The 17,825-nt window shown below is 52.9% G+C and overlaps 7 protein-coding genes across 7 annotated transcripts; 3 read left to right on the plus strand and 4 right to left on the minus strand.

Annotated features, from left to right (window-relative positions):
• Positions 1 to 369: 369 nt before the first annotated feature.
• Positions 370 to 1,371, minus strand: W97_07544 (uncharacterized protein; the record flags this gene model as incomplete). The annotated part of the gene is made up of 2 exons (XM_007785413.1): positions 370 to 803; positions 927 to 1,371. 2 exons carry the CDS (start codon positions 1,369 to 1,371, stop codon positions 370 to 372), a joined length of 879 nt encoding a protein of 292 aa, XP_007783603.1.
• A 1,535-nt stretch (positions 1,372 to 2,906) lies between these two features.
• W97_07545 (uncharacterized protein) lies at positions 2,907 to 3,317 on the plus strand (the record flags this gene model as incomplete). The annotated part of the gene is made up of 1 exon (XM_007785414.1): positions 2,907 to 3,317. One exon carries the CDS (start codon positions 2,907 to 2,909, stop codon positions 3,315 to 3,317), a length of 411 nt encoding a protein of 136 aa, XP_007783604.1.
• A 1,551-nt stretch (positions 3,318 to 4,868) lies between these two features.
• Positions 4,869 to 6,086, minus strand: W97_07546 (mannitol-1-phosphate 5-dehydrogenase; the record flags this gene model as incomplete). The annotated part of the gene is made up of 2 exons (XM_007785415.1): positions 4,869 to 5,978; positions 6,030 to 6,086. 2 exons carry the CDS (start codon positions 6,084 to 6,086, stop codon positions 4,869 to 4,871), a joined length of 1,167 nt encoding a protein of 388 aa, XP_007783605.1.
• Positions 6,087 to 6,931: 845 nt separating this feature from the next.
• On the minus strand, positions 6,932 to 8,704 carry W97_07547 (uncharacterized protein; the record flags this gene model as incomplete). Its single annotated transcript, XM_007785416.1, has 4 exons — positions 6,932 to 7,219; positions 7,274 to 7,340; positions 7,403 to 7,916; positions 7,993 to 8,704. 4 exons carry the CDS (start codon positions 8,702 to 8,704, stop codon positions 6,932 to 6,934), a joined length of 1,581 nt encoding a protein of 526 aa, XP_007783606.1.
• A 1,592-nt stretch (positions 8,705 to 10,296) lies between these two features.
• Positions 10,297 to 11,706, plus strand: W97_07548 (uncharacterized protein; the record flags this gene model as incomplete). Its single annotated transcript, XM_007785417.1, has 1 exon — positions 10,297 to 11,706. The coding sequence occupies one exon, from the start codon at positions 10,297 to 10,299 to the stop codon at positions 11,704 to 11,706; it is 1,410 nt and encodes a 469-aa protein (XP_007783607.1).
• Positions 11,707 to 12,433: 727 nt separating this feature from the next.
• Positions 12,434 to 13,419, minus strand: W97_07549 (uncharacterized protein; the record flags this gene model as incomplete). Its single annotated transcript, XM_007785418.1, has 2 exons — positions 12,434 to 13,009; positions 13,117 to 13,419. 2 exons carry the CDS (start codon positions 13,417 to 13,419, stop codon positions 12,434 to 12,436), a joined length of 879 nt encoding a protein of 292 aa, XP_007783608.1.
• Positions 13,420 to 14,321: 902 nt separating this feature from the next.
• On the plus strand, positions 14,322 to 15,119 carry W97_07550 (uncharacterized protein; the record flags this gene model as incomplete). Its single annotated transcript, XM_007785419.1, has 1 exon — positions 14,322 to 15,119. One exon carries the CDS (start codon positions 14,322 to 14,324, stop codon positions 15,117 to 15,119), a length of 798 nt encoding a protein of 265 aa, XP_007783609.1.
• Between the last annotated feature and the right edge of the window lie 2,706 nt (positions 15,120 to 17,825).

The raw sequence follows: 17,825 nt of genomic DNA on the forward strand, positions 1-17,825 counted from the left end.
AGCCTCATATCGACGTCATGCTATTCCTTCAACGCTTCAGGTCCCTCACGATTCCTCGCCATATGAGATATCCGATAGTGGTGACTGTGAAGTTTGCTAAAGAATGGGGTCTCGGTGCCCAGGGTAATGTATTTCAAAGACCTTAGAAGTTGTGTCGGTCCGCTAACTCTGCGGTTTTGGAAAGTGTGGAGGAATGGCCCGGACAACGCGTTCCTTCAAGCGCATGACGCCTTTGTCACCTCAAAAGAGCTGCAACCTGAAGCTTCCCGCTCGCCCTGGCCCCCCCTTTTCCCGCCCCAAACACTCACTCTCCGTCAACTCAACCGGACAAATGGTCAGCTCGAGCAGATGACCGCCTGACTCAGTTCCTCATTTCGGCCTCCTCTTCTCAAGCATCCACCGCCAAAGCTCCACCTGATTATACGCCTCCGTCCAACAATCATGCGCCAACCCCTCCCACCGCGTAAACCTGACCTTCTCCACCCCATCCAGCCCCCTCTGCGCCCTCTCCAACGCACTTACCATCTTAACGCTCTCCCCAATCGGGATGATATCATCCAACTCCCCATGATGCACCCACTGCGGCACGTGCTTGATGTTCTTGGCTAGAACGCTGTCGCCCCCGCCGCAAATCGGCACGAGTGAGGCGAAGCGGTCGGGAGAGTGCAGGCCGAGAGCCCAGGTCCCGTAGCCGCCCATGCTGAAGCCTGTGACGTGGACGCGGGAAGGGTCGGCGCGGAGAAGGGGGAGGAGCTCGTCGAGGAGGGCGGAGAGGGTGTGGGCGTTCCAGCCGTAGCCGTTGTCTGGGTGGGCGTGTCAACAAAGATACCTCTCCAGGTTGCAAGCCCGGTCGTGTCGAGCGGAATGGTGGAACTCGGATGGCGGGACTAGGCTGGATGGGAAGAGAAGGAGGAATCCAAACATACCCATATCCAGCGACGGCGTTACAGTAATAAACTCCTCCGCCACAATCTCACACACCCCCGCCGGCACAGGCACAACGCTCTTATCCCCATCGTTCCTCCCACGCCCCTTATTCGGGTTCTTCCTCCTCAGCCGCGCCGCCAGCGGGATCTCAACACTCGGCTCCTTCCCATCCTTCAGCCTGTCGTAGCACAGTATGATCTTGGGCACACCGTGCCGTAGCGTCGCGTAGGACTCGTTGGGTCCGCGCTGGGACTCGCCGGCGCCGTGGAGGAAGAGGACAAGGGGCCATTGCTTGGTTGTGTCGGCGTCGTAGGAGGACGGGAGCGAGAGGAAGTAGTCGTAGCCGAAGGGCGTGGAGGTGGGAGGCTGGGTGTGGAAAGTGAAGGAGATGTTGGTGGTTTGGGCGTAGGGGTGGCCGGGGTCTTTGGCATGTGGAAGAGACATGGTTGTGGAGGGGGAAAGAGGTATGACGTAGCTCTTGCGGAGAAGCGATTGGGAGAGAGTAGGGTGTAATTCCGGGTTAACTAAGGGGATTCTGATAAGAGTAGATGCAGATGGCATTTATAAGTAGAGACAGTCGGACCAAATGGGAAAGAAATGTGAGGGACGAGAGCCCAGTCCAGAGCTAGGGTCCAGAGCTCCATTCGCCACTTACCGATGAGACACATCACTGCGAAACCTCTGCATAACTCATTCGAACGTCATGATACCGCTGAATATCAACAAGAAGCAGTCCAAGCGACGCTGTTGATATGAAAGGCGCGCTACCGTAAGAATCCTCTAGGATCCGTTTCTCGTAGCCATGAGCAGTCAAGATGTCTTCTCGTCTTACCCTTCAAACAACGTACCAGAAGTCGTGGGACACTTTTGACACGACCTCCACCGGAAAGTGTCCCACGACTTCTGGTACCACGGTGATTGCCTGTTTTGCATGTTTTTATCGCGATCAGAGTCGCTTAAGGAAGGCTTGCACGTGACTACAGAACCTCTTTTGGGCTTGCAAGCTGCACCACATCATCATACAGCCTTGCGTTATCTCGTCAGTTCTACTCGTGTATAGCTTTTCCACTTCTTTAACTATCAATGGGTCATTGCATGTTATCCTCTCACGAGTACTTTCCTGTTCTCTAGAAAGGGCACATAACTACCCCTTCCCCCGTCCTCTCATGGACGAAGACATACATGAACAGCTTCTCAGCGATGAAGCAAACTTCTCACCGAAGGAGGGGCATCGCATTGTGGAGATATATGGCGCTATTGTGAGGGCTACTCGGATCCACCGTCAAGAATTACCTTACATCCTCTGATCGTCGAACAGGATACCAAGAAAAGAGCTTTTTTAGAAAACACTATATCGGAGAAGAAAGTACAGGACTGGTTGCAGCAACCTGTATATATATCGGTCAGTAATCTTGCACAAATCAACTAAAACTGCAACAGGATACCCCAGCCACCTCACAGTCACATGTAACTCGAACGAGCGCGCCGCGGCTGGCTGGGGGTCTACGGCTGCTGTAAGAATGTACAACGTGGTTCGATTAAGCAGAAAAACTCATGAACCTAGTATATGTAGTCCTAGAGTTTTGGACAGCAATATCTGGCCTTTGCCACTCTCTAGCGGCACGCTCAAAGCCATTCTAGAGAAATGGCAGATACCGTCATTGTTTCTCAGGTCCATACGCCGCCAGATCCCCATCGCAACCTCGTTTAGACTTACTGGATCCAAAACAAAGATTGGTAAGCATCCATTCTAGTCGATATGGACCCGTATGCAGGCTCAAATCCCGAAAGGGCTGCTCCTGCGTACGAATCTGAGCGGGCCTTGGCAATACAGCCTCGCAGCGATTCACGACTCTACCACCAATATTACCAATGCTATAGTGCTCGGCCTTCGCAGCGACGAGGTCGAGATGCTCTTGCAGTCTCTGAGAGATTCTCCACATCCCTCAGGCTATCATATGCTCCTCCCCTGTTTAATAATGGACAAAGCCGTCGATACAGTTACGCGTGACGCCGAAGACCGCCGCAACAGTCTGCTGCAGATACGCTATGCAACCGGCTCTCATGGTTTCGGCAACGTTGACAAGCCGAGCTTGACCGATGACCGCGATGATCTCGACTTGGACGATATCACGAGAGATTTGACTGCTCTGTCTGATGCTTGTGCAGGTATTGCTGCTGTGTGCAAGACCCAGTTTCGCTTCATTGATGCCATAAAAAGTATGGAGCTGAGCGTCGAGCCAGGAAAAGCTCCACAGAATGAGGAAGAAACTGAACTCCTGGAGGCCTGTCACCAGCGATTGGGGTTTATTGCGCAACTGTTGCAGGGGATTGAATCAAAAGTCATGTATACGAACGCTTCCGCGCAAGGGCAGATACAAACGGTATAGTCGATCAATTTGGAGAGACAATATGGCCCGTCCTAACAGCTCTTTCGATCAGATGTATTGCCTCATAGGCCAGAAAGACAGCCGTCTACATATTGAATCCGCAGATGCTTCGCGGGAGATTGCGGACCAGAGCCGTAAGATTGCCGTTCTTACACGTCGCGATAGTACGGATATGCGAATTATTGCGGCTGTAACTCTTTTGTTCCTCCCCCCGACTTTTACAGCGGTCAGTAGAGCGCCCCCAATAGTAATTCCAAGTATACACGACACTAATGTAGCAAAGACCTTATTCTCCTCTTCCTTTTTCAACTTCCAGCCATCTGCACCTTCAGTCGTCTCCCGCTGGATTTGGCTTTATTGGACAGTCGCTACCGTTCTGACCCTTCTTGTACTGTCCGCCTGGTTGGTTTTCTCTCGGAACCAGAATCGCAAGACACTCGAAGCGTATCGGCGTGAGAGCCGGCGCGAAGACTCCATGATACGAGTGTCCAGGGTTAGGTTCACGCAAAAAAGTGGAGTTCGGACGATGGCTTTGCGACAGTATCTGTCGGGTAGTGTGACCACACCGGCATGGAGCCAACAGGGTGAGTCGCTCCTACCATCGAGCAATCTGTAGCACGCCCAGTATTCTGAAAACGCAGTAGCCGAGACGGACAATGTTTTCCAAAGGGAAGTGGAGTTGCGAGACATCTCGCCGAAGCGGACGCAGTGGTGAGATGGAGAAGTGGCTTCAAGCCCGATTATTTGTCTTACACAATCGCTGCTTGAGCGAGAACCTGGCGTGTCGAGATGCCTATGAGCTAACGTTGATGCCGGGGCTGTCTCGACAACCAGCTAAACTCCTGCTCGCAAGAGTATGGTAGTAGGAAGTATTTGAGTTGAAAAGCCCTCTTACGTCTCTTCTCGTAGGATTATAGTGCTTACATGTAAAGCTGTTGACATTTCGGTAGTATTGGAAGTATTCTCAGCAACGTGTTTGGTAGGCGAATTGGCCTTGTCTCTATGCACTAGTTCCGTGGAATCGTAATTGCTTATGGAATGAGTAGGTTTGGAGGTTCTGGTTGATGCAGGAGACGCCGTTTGCTCCGTATTCCCATCGGGCCGATCGTGTGCGAGGTGGTGAGAGTCGCTTGACTTACACCGGTGTTAAGGTAGACAATGGCAGAATGGCATCATGTACTCTTCATAGCGAATAAGGTAGTGCTGTGGAACGGATGCACGGTGAGCAGGAAAGTCAGAACGCTTGGGCATCAGCGTGACTTGTTCCATCGCTGCCTGACAGCATCGTAAGGCATCTCTACAACCTCCGAGCATGGGCGGGATATTACATAATGTAGCAACAGTAGGTCAATCTAATTCTCATACTACGAATAAATTCTATGACCGCAGCGGGGCTTGCTTAACGCCCACTACACGGTCCGCATCAAGCAGCACAGACTGAGTGCATTTCATCTCATCAGCGATCATGAGCCATCACATCTTACTTTTCCCCTTACTCCCTTGCACCTGACCGTTCGTCAGCCCGCATGCCCTCTCAGCAGCAGGAACCACCTAGCTCTTCTGTACCTTCTCGACAACTTCAACAACCCGCTTGAACAGCGGATGATCCTCCTCCAGCCCGGTGATCTTGCTCGTCGCGGCCTTGGCATCGTGCTCCTTGAGGGTCTTAGCCAGCTCCTCAGACTCCTCGTCGCCCGGGACGTTCTGGAAGCGGAACGCCATCTCCATAGCATTGACGAGGTTGTCGACCGACTCGCCCATCTCAGCGAGCGCCGCGGCGGGGCCGACGAAGCGCTCCTTGCGCGACAGCTTGCGCAGCGGTGCGCGACCCACGCGTGCAACGTCGTCCTTGAGCGCCGGGTTCGAGATGCGCTTGACGATCTTCTCGACGTAGTCGTTTTGCTCCTCGGTGCTGATGCCGTGCTTCTTGACGATGAGGCTGGCCGTCTCCTTGAGCGTGTTGCGCACAATGTCGTGGATCTCCTTGTCGGCCACGCTCTCGTGCACGTATTGCTTGCCGCGGTTGTAGCCAGTGTAAGCCGCCGTCGCGTGGCCCGTGTTGACGGTGAAGAGCTTGCGCTCGATGTACGGCTGCAGGTCGTCGACGAAGTGCACGCCTTCAATCTGCGGGCGCTGCATCCCCTCGAACGGCTTCAGCTCCACGCACCATTCGAAGAACTTCTCGATCTTGACGTCCATGCCGGCGTCGGGCTCTTGCTGGGGCACGATGCGGTCGATGGCGGAGTTGGCGAAGCGCGCTTTGCTGTCGATGTTCTTCTTCGTCTCGTCCGAGAGCTTGCCCTCGATGAAGCCGCGGAGGCTGTCGGTGGCGCCAATCATGTTCTCGCAGGCGATGACCGCGATCGGGTAGTCGAGCTTGCGGTTCTCAATACCCTTAGCGATGACCGGAGCGATGAACTTCAGGATGTTGGGTCCAACGGCACAGGTCACAGTGTCCGCGGTGGCGATCTCCTCGATGACATCAGCCTCGTTGTATTTGCTGTTGATGGCCCGGTAGTGGTCAATGGTGAAGGTCTTCTCGCCCTCGTCGCTAATCTCGGTGACCGTGTAGCTGGGGGCGTCCTGGAGAGCCTTGATGAGGTTGTCCATCACATCGACGAAGACGACTTCGTAGCCGGATTTGTGAAGAAATTCGGCAACCTGCGGATCGTGTAAGTGTATGACGTTGTACTGCAAGGGGCCTCCACTTACGAAGCCGCGACCGATGTTCCCACCGCCGAAGTGTACTGATTTCTTCTCGAAAGACATGGTGGCCGGGGAAGTTCTCTGAGTTCTGGGCTGGATCTGAGTGACCGGTGCAAAGCGGGACGGTTCAAGGTGGGGCAGTCGAGCTGTCACGAAGCTTGAATGTCAGCATCAACTGCTCACAGCAAGCCAAACGAGACGACAAGCTGTTAGGTAGCTATCGAGAGGACATACTTGCTGATACTGGTTGCTGGATTCAAAAGAGCACAATGGTTGTGGAAGAAGAAAAGAATTGGAAGGTGGAAAAGGCGGGGTGATTTTGTATGAGCTGGCTCTGCGAGACCCTTGAACCGTGCCCCGCGCGAATGGCCGCAGTTAACCCGTATTATTGGACGCCGCACCAGCTGCTGCTCGAGAGAGTCCAGATCCGCCACGCAGACGGCTGAAGACCCTGTAGATCGGACTAGTTTGTCTGAAGTGCGACTAAAGAACTGTGACCCTGCGAATACAGAAAAGTTGCCATCGACGAAATTGATATACACATGTTATCTGAGACGAGTCCTCCAGCAAGCCATATCATATTGACCAGACGCATCTGTACAGCATCAACACTTACAGCCCTTGTGGTTGAGGCTCAGAGAGCCAATGACGAAGGCCATTCAATCACAACCATGGATGACACATAGCTGCGGTGTACAGATAGCTCTCCCGATTTCGGACCATGGGTAGCTCAAGCCACCCCGCGTGATGCTAATCCTCACCGCTCAAACTCCGCCCATGGGGTATATATACCATCTATCAGTCCGTGCCTTGGCCCAGGAATAGCATTACAACGTACACAGCCCAATACCGACAAGCCGAATGAAGCGAAAAAAGAGAACGCCGTGTACAAGTGCAAACCTATTGGATCAAGCGTGGATGGCCTGCTGGACCTTCGGGTAGACAGCAATCATCCGGGCATACAGATCCGGATGATCTCTCATCAGAACCTCCGGATCCCACGCACTTGCCACCATGATGGTCTCCACGCCGCTGCTCAATGGCGTGGTGAAGATGTTGCAGATCTGCAGGCCGATCAGGAAGGCAAAGGCGACGACGACGGGCGTGAAGCTGCCGTCTCGGTTGTATTCTGGCCCGGTGAAGAGGAGGTAGAGGTAGGCGAGCAGGGCACAAGCGTAGGCGATGAAAGTGGCGCCCTGAGATTTTGTCAGCAACATAACTGTAGCAGTTTCCGCACGCGTTTAACGAACCATTGTGAGCACCGGGCCTATCAATAGCTCGTTTACAAGGGCGTCGATACCGCGCTGTGTCAACATCCTGAGCTCAGGTCAGCAAACGCGCGAATCTTGACGTTTCCGGGCTCGAACGAAGCTACTCACTTCCAAGTGTCCTTTGCAGCCTTGATATAAGGCTTTCCGTACAGCGCGATGTGACAGAAAGCATAGCGATTGACAAACTGCACAGCCCATTGCAGCACCGCAATGAGGCACCCTAGTACGCAAAAAGCGATATACCCGACCATATTCCCCTGCATGCCCTCCGACCTCTGCGCAACCGAGCACGCCTGCCTAAGCATATTGATGATAGCCACCAGCAAGCTTCCCAAGCTTATACTGCCAAAGCTGTACGTCGTCGCCCGCCTGAACGCGCCGCGCGTGGCGTTGCTGGGGAAGTTGTGCGAGCAGAAATACCAGGACCCGTAGACGCCTGCGATGGTGGTGTGGATGGTATTCTTGATCCATTCGGAGATCCAGTACATGGCGAAGGTGATGAAGACGATGAGGCCGATGACGGTGGCTCTACTACAGCTACCAACGCCAGTGGAGCAGGCGGGGTTGGAGCCGGGCGAGAAGTTTACGTAGACGGCCACGAGCGTTACGGAGTACCAGGCGCCTGTTGTTGGTAGTGTCAGCAACTGAATCCTGCAGCGACGGAACTGTGTAACCTTGACAGATGTCTGGGAACCTACCGAAAGCTGTTGCAACAATCCCTCCGATCAACGATACGAGGTATACGTGGCCGAACTTCTTGGACACGTCGATGCTCGTTTGCAGCATGAGGACGCTGAAAGGGATGCGCGGGATCCATGAAATGAAGCAGATGATGGTGAAGATGGAGAAAATTAGGAAGACAATCCCGCCTGACCAGTACCTCCTCGACAACATGTACAAGGCCGTAACAAGCCCGAATATGATGTTGAGTATCCCCGTAATCCATATGAACTGCTTGGTGAATGCGCGGGCCAGCCACATGTAGCCATAGCTCAGGACGAAGGCCACAAGCAGGCAGAAAACGAAGAGCACAAGAGTGTTCGTATCCAGGCCGAACGTGTTCCTGCTGTCGTAAATACCGCCGCCATTGAAGCCCTTCGTCAGGGCGTAGCCGCGAATTGATATTGCGGAGACGGCGACGAAGCCAATGAAGACGAGGATGAGTAGAATGCCAGCCCAGATGTCGTGGTATTTCGGGCCTTGCAGCTTGAACGCCTGCTCGAACGACGGCTTCTCGCCATTGGCAACTGTGTAGCCTTCTTCTGTTCCATTGCTGTACTTTTGTCCGTACTGGGGCGGCGCTTGTCCGAATTGTTGACCGTTTGGTGGAGGACCCTGCGGCGCAGAATACTGGGTTTTGCTGGACTGGTCGTAATAATCTGCGGCGGCACCGCGTGGTGCTCCTGACATGGCGGAGTGAATCGAATACTCGCTTTGAGGTAGATTGCAGAGGTGATAGGTGTATGATGATGTTGAGGCTTTCGAGGGAGCAAAGATAAATGAATCGTTGGCGCAGGGCGGGATGAGGAGGTGCCTCCGGACGGCAGATCGAAAAGTCAGATTCCCGCTGGCGACGTCATGCCAATCATGCAATGCAATCACGCCAATCTCCCGGCAGATCGCTTGGCCCAACCTTCCCTTGCGAACCGTGGAAAGTTCCCGTCTTGAAGGCTTGGCTTTCAACGGCATCGCTCAGATCCAGAGCCTCCTCTTACCGCATAGTTGAGTATCTGCTTACTACAAAGCCACTTGAACTGAGCAAGCTGAAGGATGGAGGCCTACGTCTGTTCACAGAGTCGCCGGTGATGCCTCGTACAAGTCAACAGCCAAACAACAACAAAAGCCATATCCTGAACCCCCCTGATACTCAACCCTGAATCACTACTAAAAGCACAGCGCGATCATTGCAAAATCCTAAGGTTAGCACTCGGTCTGACGAGCCGCGAATACTATTGCTAGTTGTCCTGGCCCTAGGAGAGTTTTCCAATCTGAAGTCTACAAGCACCGTGTTCGGAGCTCGGTTTTCTAGCGACTTACGCCAGGTCTTCCTCGTGGACTTAGATTCTGAGTCTCTTCTCATTCTCAGTCACAGTCATTTTCACAACCCTTTTGCTGTTATGTCTGGTAGGTTTGTTTTCAGCATTCAGGTTTGCAGTGATGAGTCCGCCTACCCAGCTACGATACCAGGCCTCGCTTTTCGTTTCAGTCAGTCACCAATATCTCGGTTGCGACTTGCGTGATTCAGCTCATCTCAGCTCGATCTTTCAAGTTCATGCGCAAAACTTTTGAGTCCGACGCGCTACGAGCCTTCGGTTGACGAACCGCGAACGTGTCATGGTACCTCCACGTGACCCAGTCTATGACGCCTCTTCTTGGGCGAGGGCTTGGCACCTCGCGCGGGTATCTCGAGGTTTAAGCAGCCTTAGATGTATACAACATCTTCGTGTGTTATATCTTGTCTGAATTACAAACCAAGATCCTTCAAATCCCGAGAAGCAGCGCTCTGCAATATCTCTCGTACCTTTGGTCAGCACAACGTCCGAAAGATCAAACATGACTTCTACAGTCCACCATTCACTTCTAGGATCGATCAAAGGCATCAATGTCGGCGCATTGACTCAATTCCGGGGCCTGCCTTATGCACATATCTCCCAACGATTTGGAAGATCGACGACTGCGAAGAAGCTACAGCCTCAAAACTCGGCGGAGAAAGTAAGCACGGTCTTCATTCAAGCTTTAGCTGGCTCCACTTCGCATCCAAGGGCCTCCCGAGCTCTCTCTTAAACGCCTGGAGAGGTGCGGCTATGCTTTCAACCCTATCAGAGGACACCATACCTCCTTGGCCGTTGTCGGGAGACCATCCTTGTCTTGGACACATCTTGCCCTGAATGCTTACGGGAGGATCTACTTATGTTTGTTTTGACCCGACATTGACTGAAAAACAGGCATTCGATGCAACCCGGGATGGACCGTCGAGCATACAGCCTCTAGGGAGCGCGAAGATGGATGCCGAGTCCAACCAGTTCCCTACTGACGGCTTGCCCGAGGAGGACCACCAGGATGAAGACTGTCTCAACCTTACCGTCACTGTCCCGAAAGACCACCTCCATCGGGACACCAAACTGCCCGTCCTTCTGTTTCTCCATGGTGGGGCGTTCTTCTTGGGAGCCCATACACGACCGTGCTACTCGCCGCTCACCTTCTGTACGCAAGCACTGGAAGCGTCCAAGCCTCTAGTATTCGTGGCCGCCAACTACCGACTGGGTGCACTAGGTTTCTTTCACAGTTCAGAAGCTTTCAACCTCATTCCACCCAACAACGGCTTGCACGACCAACTGCGGTGCTTCGAGTGGATCCGTAATAACATTGCAGATTTCAACGGTGATCCGGAAAACATTACAGCCATAGGCCAGTCAGCCGGAGGAGAGAGTCTGAGTCTGCACAACATCAGTGGCAATCCAACGCCTCTGTACAAGCGCAGCATCATCTTTGCCGGCAGCCCGGTGACGATGCCCTCTAAGACGCCGCAGCAGCACCAGGACAACATCTTGGAACAGGCTCAGAAACTCGACATCCCCACTTCAGACCGCTCCAGTGAGGACATCGCGAAAGACATGATCAACATCGATGTGGCTAAGATCCGAGACCTGAGCTTCGTCGGAGCTCCATGCAGCAGCAGCGAGATTCTTCCGTATGATAAACCGACCATGCTGCTGACGCGGAAGCAACCGAAGACGCAGGTGCCGTGGCTGGAGGCTCAGATTGTCGGCTCGGCTACTTTCGACGGAGCTATCTCATACAACATGATGTCCAAAGACCCATCGCGCAAGGATCACGCTACGTCTTTCATCGGCATATCTAAGGATGTTCTGAAGGAGCCTCAGGCGCTGCTGGACCTCTATGGGATCACGGCGGACGACGCAGACGATGTAGCACTCAGAAAGATCTGTCAGTTTGAGTCAGACATAGGGTTCTTTGCTGGCGCTCTCAGCGAAGCCCTGGGCGCAGAGTCCAGCCGCACAAATACATACTTCAGTCTCTTCGATCTAGGTAATCCATTCGATGGACCGCTCGAGAAAGGCAAGTTCGCCACCCACACGTGGGATATTGTAGCCCTTCTAGGTGCATACGAGGACCGCTTGAGCCAGGACTACAAGATGCACATCCGAGACTGGAGGTCTAAGATCGTTGATTTCGTGTACGGTCAGCAGCCCTGGGCTAAGTGGGACACCAAGGAGGGGAAGGCTTTTGTCATCAGTAACGACGGGACGCGAATGGAAGGAAACCGGGGCTACCTTGAAGGAATCCGGCGTGGAAGGCTGTTGAAAATTGCGGAGAAGGAGGTGGGAGAGGAAGGCTGGGATCTGCTGTGGGAAGGGGTCTGTCGACGGTTCTTAATGAGTGGGAAGTGAGATACATACGAGCAGTGAAGCGAAGCTTCGAATATACCGTCATGAGATCACCGTGCGATACATTGTTGTAGCGTCAATCTCTTGCACACGTCTCACAGACACGCCACACCCGTGCGGCGCACTTCTAGATTGCGGATGGTCTTGAACGCGCGTTGTAGAACAACCTCTATATTAGTGCCTACATGGAACACATCATCAGACGCAATATCTGGCCGGTAACCTAGAACAGTTTCGTGGAACTCGGTCGACTGCGTTGCGCAACTTTTCCAACATGGAGTGCCTAAGAATGAATCACGTGACCGAACAGACTCTAATCCCCTTCACGCTCCCAGCACAAACCATTGTGAGTACCCACCCTCTGGAACGAAGCCACAGCATTCGCCATGTATATCAGCTAAGAGCTGTCTTATGTATTCGAGCTCTCGTCTCGACAGCTCTTTAACAGCAACATTCGGGCCTATCCTGAAGCACAAAGTACCTCAAATCATCATCAACGCTGCTTCGCAAAATGAATGACGGCCCAGTAATACGATCGCGCTACTAAGCAAGCTCCAAATAGGTATTTAAGAAACAAAGGTGTTTTTGCTCGTATATTAGAATCTAGAGAGAACAATATCATAGCGATTAATACTCATTTAATAATCCTATCTTCTATAGAGATAAAAGGGAAACACCTTCTAAAGTAAGATAATCATTCCTGCTAGCATTCGGAATAATCAAATATGCCCTAATCTTCAGTCGGAGGGTCAAAACGTCCACCCTGATCGATAAGTGGCCCAGCGCACAGAACGCTAAACAAGACCTCCATTGCAGCCCATGTGTAGGAGTCTGCATTCGTCCTCGTCAGATCAGGATTGTTTACGAAAAGATCTCGGACGGACTTCGGGCCATATCCATCTTCCCGATCGAAGATATAGTCGTTGCCGGGGCCTAGTTCAGTTATTGGTGTCGTGGAGAAAGCAGCCGACGAGACTAGGTTGAAGTGCATTATCTCGTGGAAGATTGTCGAGCCAATGAAATCCATTTCGTCGGTGACCTTGTATCTGCCGTCGAACTTGAAGCTTTCGCATGTGAGATCCGTGATCCGTGGTACGGGTCCGCTTTCGTCGGCGTCGAAGACTTCATTGAATGTCCTGTCGCAGAAGTAGGCTTGAGCGTATTCGTAGGGTGGCACAGTATCTGTCACCTCATTGTCTGTGTATCCGTCTGCCCCCTCTGCGCAGAGGTCGTTGTCTGTCCCTGCGTTCCGGTCGACATTGGCGATTAGGAATCTACTAAGGACGGGATCGCCAACCGTCACATCCTGACGTGAGATAGTGAGATCAGTTTGCGCTCGAACGATACAAGGGATGGAAATTGCTCTGCTTGATTACAACGGGAGAAGAAAGAACAAGAATTGAGTGTACTCACCTGATCGGAGATGATGCGCTGGTATACCTTGATGACTTCGGGAATCCAGTCTTCTGGGAAGTACTTCCTATAGATGTCCCGCATAGTATCTGCAAAGATTACAGCAGTCGCGGCGAGCTGGTATACGTCGCTGAATGCTGCTTGAAGAGCGTCCCTCTTTGTGACGGCGTCCTCATCACTTGGATCGAATACAAGAAGTGGGGGATCGGTGCGCTTCGCGAGGTGAACGAGTGCAGGTGTCGGGGCTTTTGGCAAGCACCATGCAGCGCTGACCAGCGCAGCGATACAATAGATAGACTTCATGATTGTTTAGATTGTTAGGAAAAGTCCCTAATGAGAGGACTGAATGAGGGAACAGTACTGCTGAGAAGACCATCCCAGGTGGAGGAGAACCATCTTTTTTATCCCCTCTCAGTGACACCACTCTCCACAGCCTCACGGAGGATGCGCAGCTCTTCATCACCGCAGTGTGTGTTGGTGGGAGACATGGCAGCAACTTGGATGAAACAGTTCGGGAGCGCGATGGATTCGCAAAACAAGATATCCATAGTTATGAAGGACACTAGGCTAGAAGTCTGCCTTATACGCACCGGGTAGAGTGAGTGAATGAAGTGGACAATTACAGCTCAGCGCGCAGGAAAAGGACCGTCTAGACGAGAATACTACATGCCGTAGCTTTGTTGGTGTGGAGACGTCCAACATTAGGACCGTTTGCGGACAACTGCTAATAGGTTAAGAGTTCGCGCGCGACAAGATGAAGTTATAAGAGGAATCCTGAGCCTCGCCGCATCTGCTTTGAATGATGAAAAAATTGCAGCAAGTAGTAGGGTAAGAGGCACGGTTTGTCTCAAGTGCCGCATGATCCAACCAGTATTGGGCGTAACGGTTGGCAGGCGTCTAAGCCCAGCTCCAGGGTTGGAATCGCGGGCATATCTACTGTACTCGTGCTTCCCGCTGTGCCGCTTCCAAGGTCTGCAAGACTTCTTCAGGTGCTCCTTCAGGCAGAGCGGCACAGTACTGGGGCTTGTCCGTGTAGCTTGTTTCAGCCTCATCACGTCATTCAGTAGGATTCAGCAGGATTGGCAAGTCAGGTGTCGTAGAGAGCTGTTTCCTGCATTTCATGCAGTTTCCTTGCCTCCGAATATACCGCTCTTCCGTTTTGCTCAGGCTTTCCCAGTCACTGTATCCAACTCACCTGGGCAATTATGGACCCGGAGTCCCTTCGCTCCGAGCTATCTTCCTCTATACCACCGGCACCAACAGTACCAACCACCCCCTCCATAACCATCTCCCTAACCCTATCCACCACCTCTCCACCTTTCACCTCCTCCACCCCGCCCCAACTCACCACAGCCCTCCATCTCCACAACTCCACCTCCCCCCTCACAATCCGCGTGCGCGGAACCTCTCTCGTCCGCCCCCTGCACTGTACTGTCCTCATCGACGCCGCCACCGGCGAAGTCCGGAATCCCAAATCAGCTAGTGGGCAATTCAGAGGCCATTCCTTGCGCTTCTGCCGGGCGAACAAGGACGGCTTCCTCACTTTGTACCCCGGCAAGCCGCATAGCGTTACGTGCAGTTTCAGGTCCGAGGGCGCCAGACCGGGGGTCACGCCTCAGGACGCTCTGCGTAAAGCGGCTAGAGGTGTCTCGCTAGAGACGCTCAATGCCGCGATGAATAACGACCCCAATGCCATGGAGCTTATGGTAGATGCTAGTCGTACTTCAATGGGGCCATTCGGAATGGACGGGTGTGTGGTAGGGAGGGACTATGTGTTGAGGGTTAAGGAGAAGATGAGCGTGGGGTGGTGGCGGTACGGGGAGCTTGAAGAGTTGTTAAGCTTGTCCGAGGAGATGGTGAGGGAGAGGGAAGCGGGATGGGAGAGGGAGGGGAGCCAGGTCGGGAGAGGAGAGAAGCGTGAGGGGTTGGCTTCTGAGGGGGCCCGTTTGGTGGTGGGTGTGGAGGAAGGGAAAGGGGAGGTGACTTTCAGGGCCGTAGACTAGGAGGAAACTGAAAAAGAAGGTTGAGGGTCGTTGTTATACCGAATGGGCATTGTTAGGGCTGGTTGTGGAGAGCGATCTTGGCAAAGCACGTGACCAACCGCATTGAGGCGTGTAAATCTCGCCATGATAATCCGCACCCAGAACTCTTGAGGAAACTGAAAGCACCACCAGTACAGTAAGCAGAGAGTTCCTATAGAACTTTGACGCCAAAGTCTGAATTGCCAATGCGCGGCGCCGGTGGAGACCAGTACGATGCCAACCCCAAGCCCTCTTTTTCTCTCCTCCTTGCCCGTCCACTCCCTTCCACCTTTCCCCTTACAATCGTCACCAAGCTTATATTCCCCAACTACCGCTTCGACAGCGCTCAAATTGACGAAAACATCAACCTCCCAGATCTTCCTCGGCTGTCTCGTCCGCGTATTCCCATTCCCATCTAGGACCGGCTGCTCCGGGAATACGTCAACGATGCGCCGTACCTCCTCGCGCGGCACGTCGTGGATGACGTAGACGCGTGACTCGGCGTGCGCGCGGCCTCCGAGGTTCATGCAGAGGTCTTTGAGGCGGGGGTCGTGCTGGAAGCGGAAGAAGGCGTCAATCTCAGGGGATAGTTGGGAGGTTGTTGGGGGTCTAGGAGGTTGTGTTGTGCGGGGTTTGGGTGATGACGGTGGTGGTGAGCATGGTGATGGTGGTGTGGAGGAAGATTCGGAGGTAGAGGTCCGTTGCCTTGGACGTGCTGTTGTTTTCGTTGCTGTTGTCGTTGAAGCTACTGCGCCAGCTGCGGTGGGAAGAAGTTGAGCGGCAGGTTCCCCAGCGGCAACTGGGCTTGCTGCCCACCCTGCTGTCCGTTTCCGCCGCCGTTCTGCTGCGCTGTGAGCACGCCAATCTGCGGCAGTACATAGTAGTCCGGTACAGAAGCACCAGGGATCTTAGGTGTGGGAGGTTAGGCTGTAGGCTCCGATGCTTGTCGGCAGAACCCAGGTACGCGGTCCATAGCCGGGTGCCCTTATCCCGGATGCGTAGGAAGATGTCGGTTATCCCTTCGGAGTCCGTGGAGGTTACGACGCGGAACATCATTACGTCGGTAGGATGCGAGAATAGGAAGCGAGGGGTGTAGCCTTAGCGTAGATGTCGCGGCAGGTGCGGAGGAGGGAAGGTGTGATGTTTAGCGCTTAATGAGCGCACTAGATATCATTGGTGGCTGTGATGATATAGGTGTATACATTCTCGCGAAGCTTGCGCGGTAGACGGAAGAGAGGACTTGGGGGTGCTATAAGAGGTTGTTTGGCCATGTTGAACGGTTCTGGCGAGTTCATTATAATTGTATTGCCGTCGGCTTCGGGTTCCGATGGCATTGGTCTCGATTGCGTTTCCTTGCTTGAGCGTTGAAGTGGTGCAGGTGCCATTGCTATGGGTAGTTATATCTGGGTGAAGCGTATATAAAGGATGTCAAGGAGAGATGGGATGCAAGGCTCTAATTAGTAAGCCGTCCCTTGACGACTTCACCTTCCGTAAGGTAACGGTGTCGTTCGTTCTCAGCAAGTTGTTCGGTTTCTAGAGATGCCAATCCTATAGCTTCAGCTAATTTTTTATTAATGGCGGACATAGTGGGAAGCCACAAGGGCGTGAAGCGAGGGGATGAAGGGGGTTCCGATAGGCAAGAGAATGTACTATTAGAGGTGGACGAGTCCTAAGCTTCCGATCCACGGGATACAATCTTTGCGCTGCTTAACCTGTTGAAGAGACATGTCAGATAGATAGGCTGCCGCTAAATATGCGCCCAGATTACGTGGAACCTGCGACTAAAGTCTACACCGAGTTTACCCGCGGACTGATTAAATAATACGGCTCATTAGATATTCTTTCGCTTGTTAATATTGATACCCAGCCCAGGTTTTGCCCTAGCTCCCCTCTTGCAGGTCTTCCAACGTGGGTTCCCAACTGTCATGAGCCGCTTTCCACCCTTAGCATCAGCGGGTGAGTAGAAGTCTTCCGCGCTTCTGCACAGACTCACGTAGTCGCGCATCCCTCTACGCTGCAAGCATTTTGACATATCCGAGGTATCCGGTTTAACAAGGTGGCGAGTATGTTGCCTAGCGTCCAATATAGCTGGAACGAGCTTGTCCAAATGGCCTTCAACGGATCGTTGCATGATGTGCTGCTTCCACTGTGGTTATTTGCAGTTTAACATGTATCCACGCTCTCTCCCACCGAAGAGGACGTTTTAGAAATATTCATCCAGACTCTGATTTGCGATCTCGAAGTATTTGACGAATATGAGACATAATGTTGGAGCAGATGGTCCGGCGTTGCAGCCTGCGAATAGTTAAGCTTTGCTGCATCTCGAACCTCGACATGCACGTCTTCTCGAGCAGAGTGTTCGTGCTATCTTAACTTTGCAAGGACTGAGGAGGTACTCGGCCAAGTGATCGATGGCGTACCAACTTTCGACAATACTGTTCGTGTCGCCATGTATACCCGGGGATACGGCATTGAGAGGACCCGTAAAAAAACTAGTGAAGCCTTAGTTGGAATGTTTCGGGCATTCCGGAACAAGTTACAGCTAGACACGCTTTTATTGGACGCAAAGGTTAGACACTCCGCTATATTCTCTCGCCGACCATGCTGATCAAGGCTATATATAAACCGTCAAGGCTGCACGAGGCTACCAGAACTCAGCTCTGAGCTCTCATGAGTTCAAACCGTGTC

The sequence above is a fragment of the Coniosporium apollinis genome, assembly GCF_000281105.1.
Source record: "Coniosporium apollinis CBS 100218 chromosome Unknown supercont1.41, whole genome shotgun sequence".
Taxonomy (NCBI): Eukaryota; Fungi; Ascomycota; class Dothideomycetes; genus Coniosporium; species Coniosporium apollinis.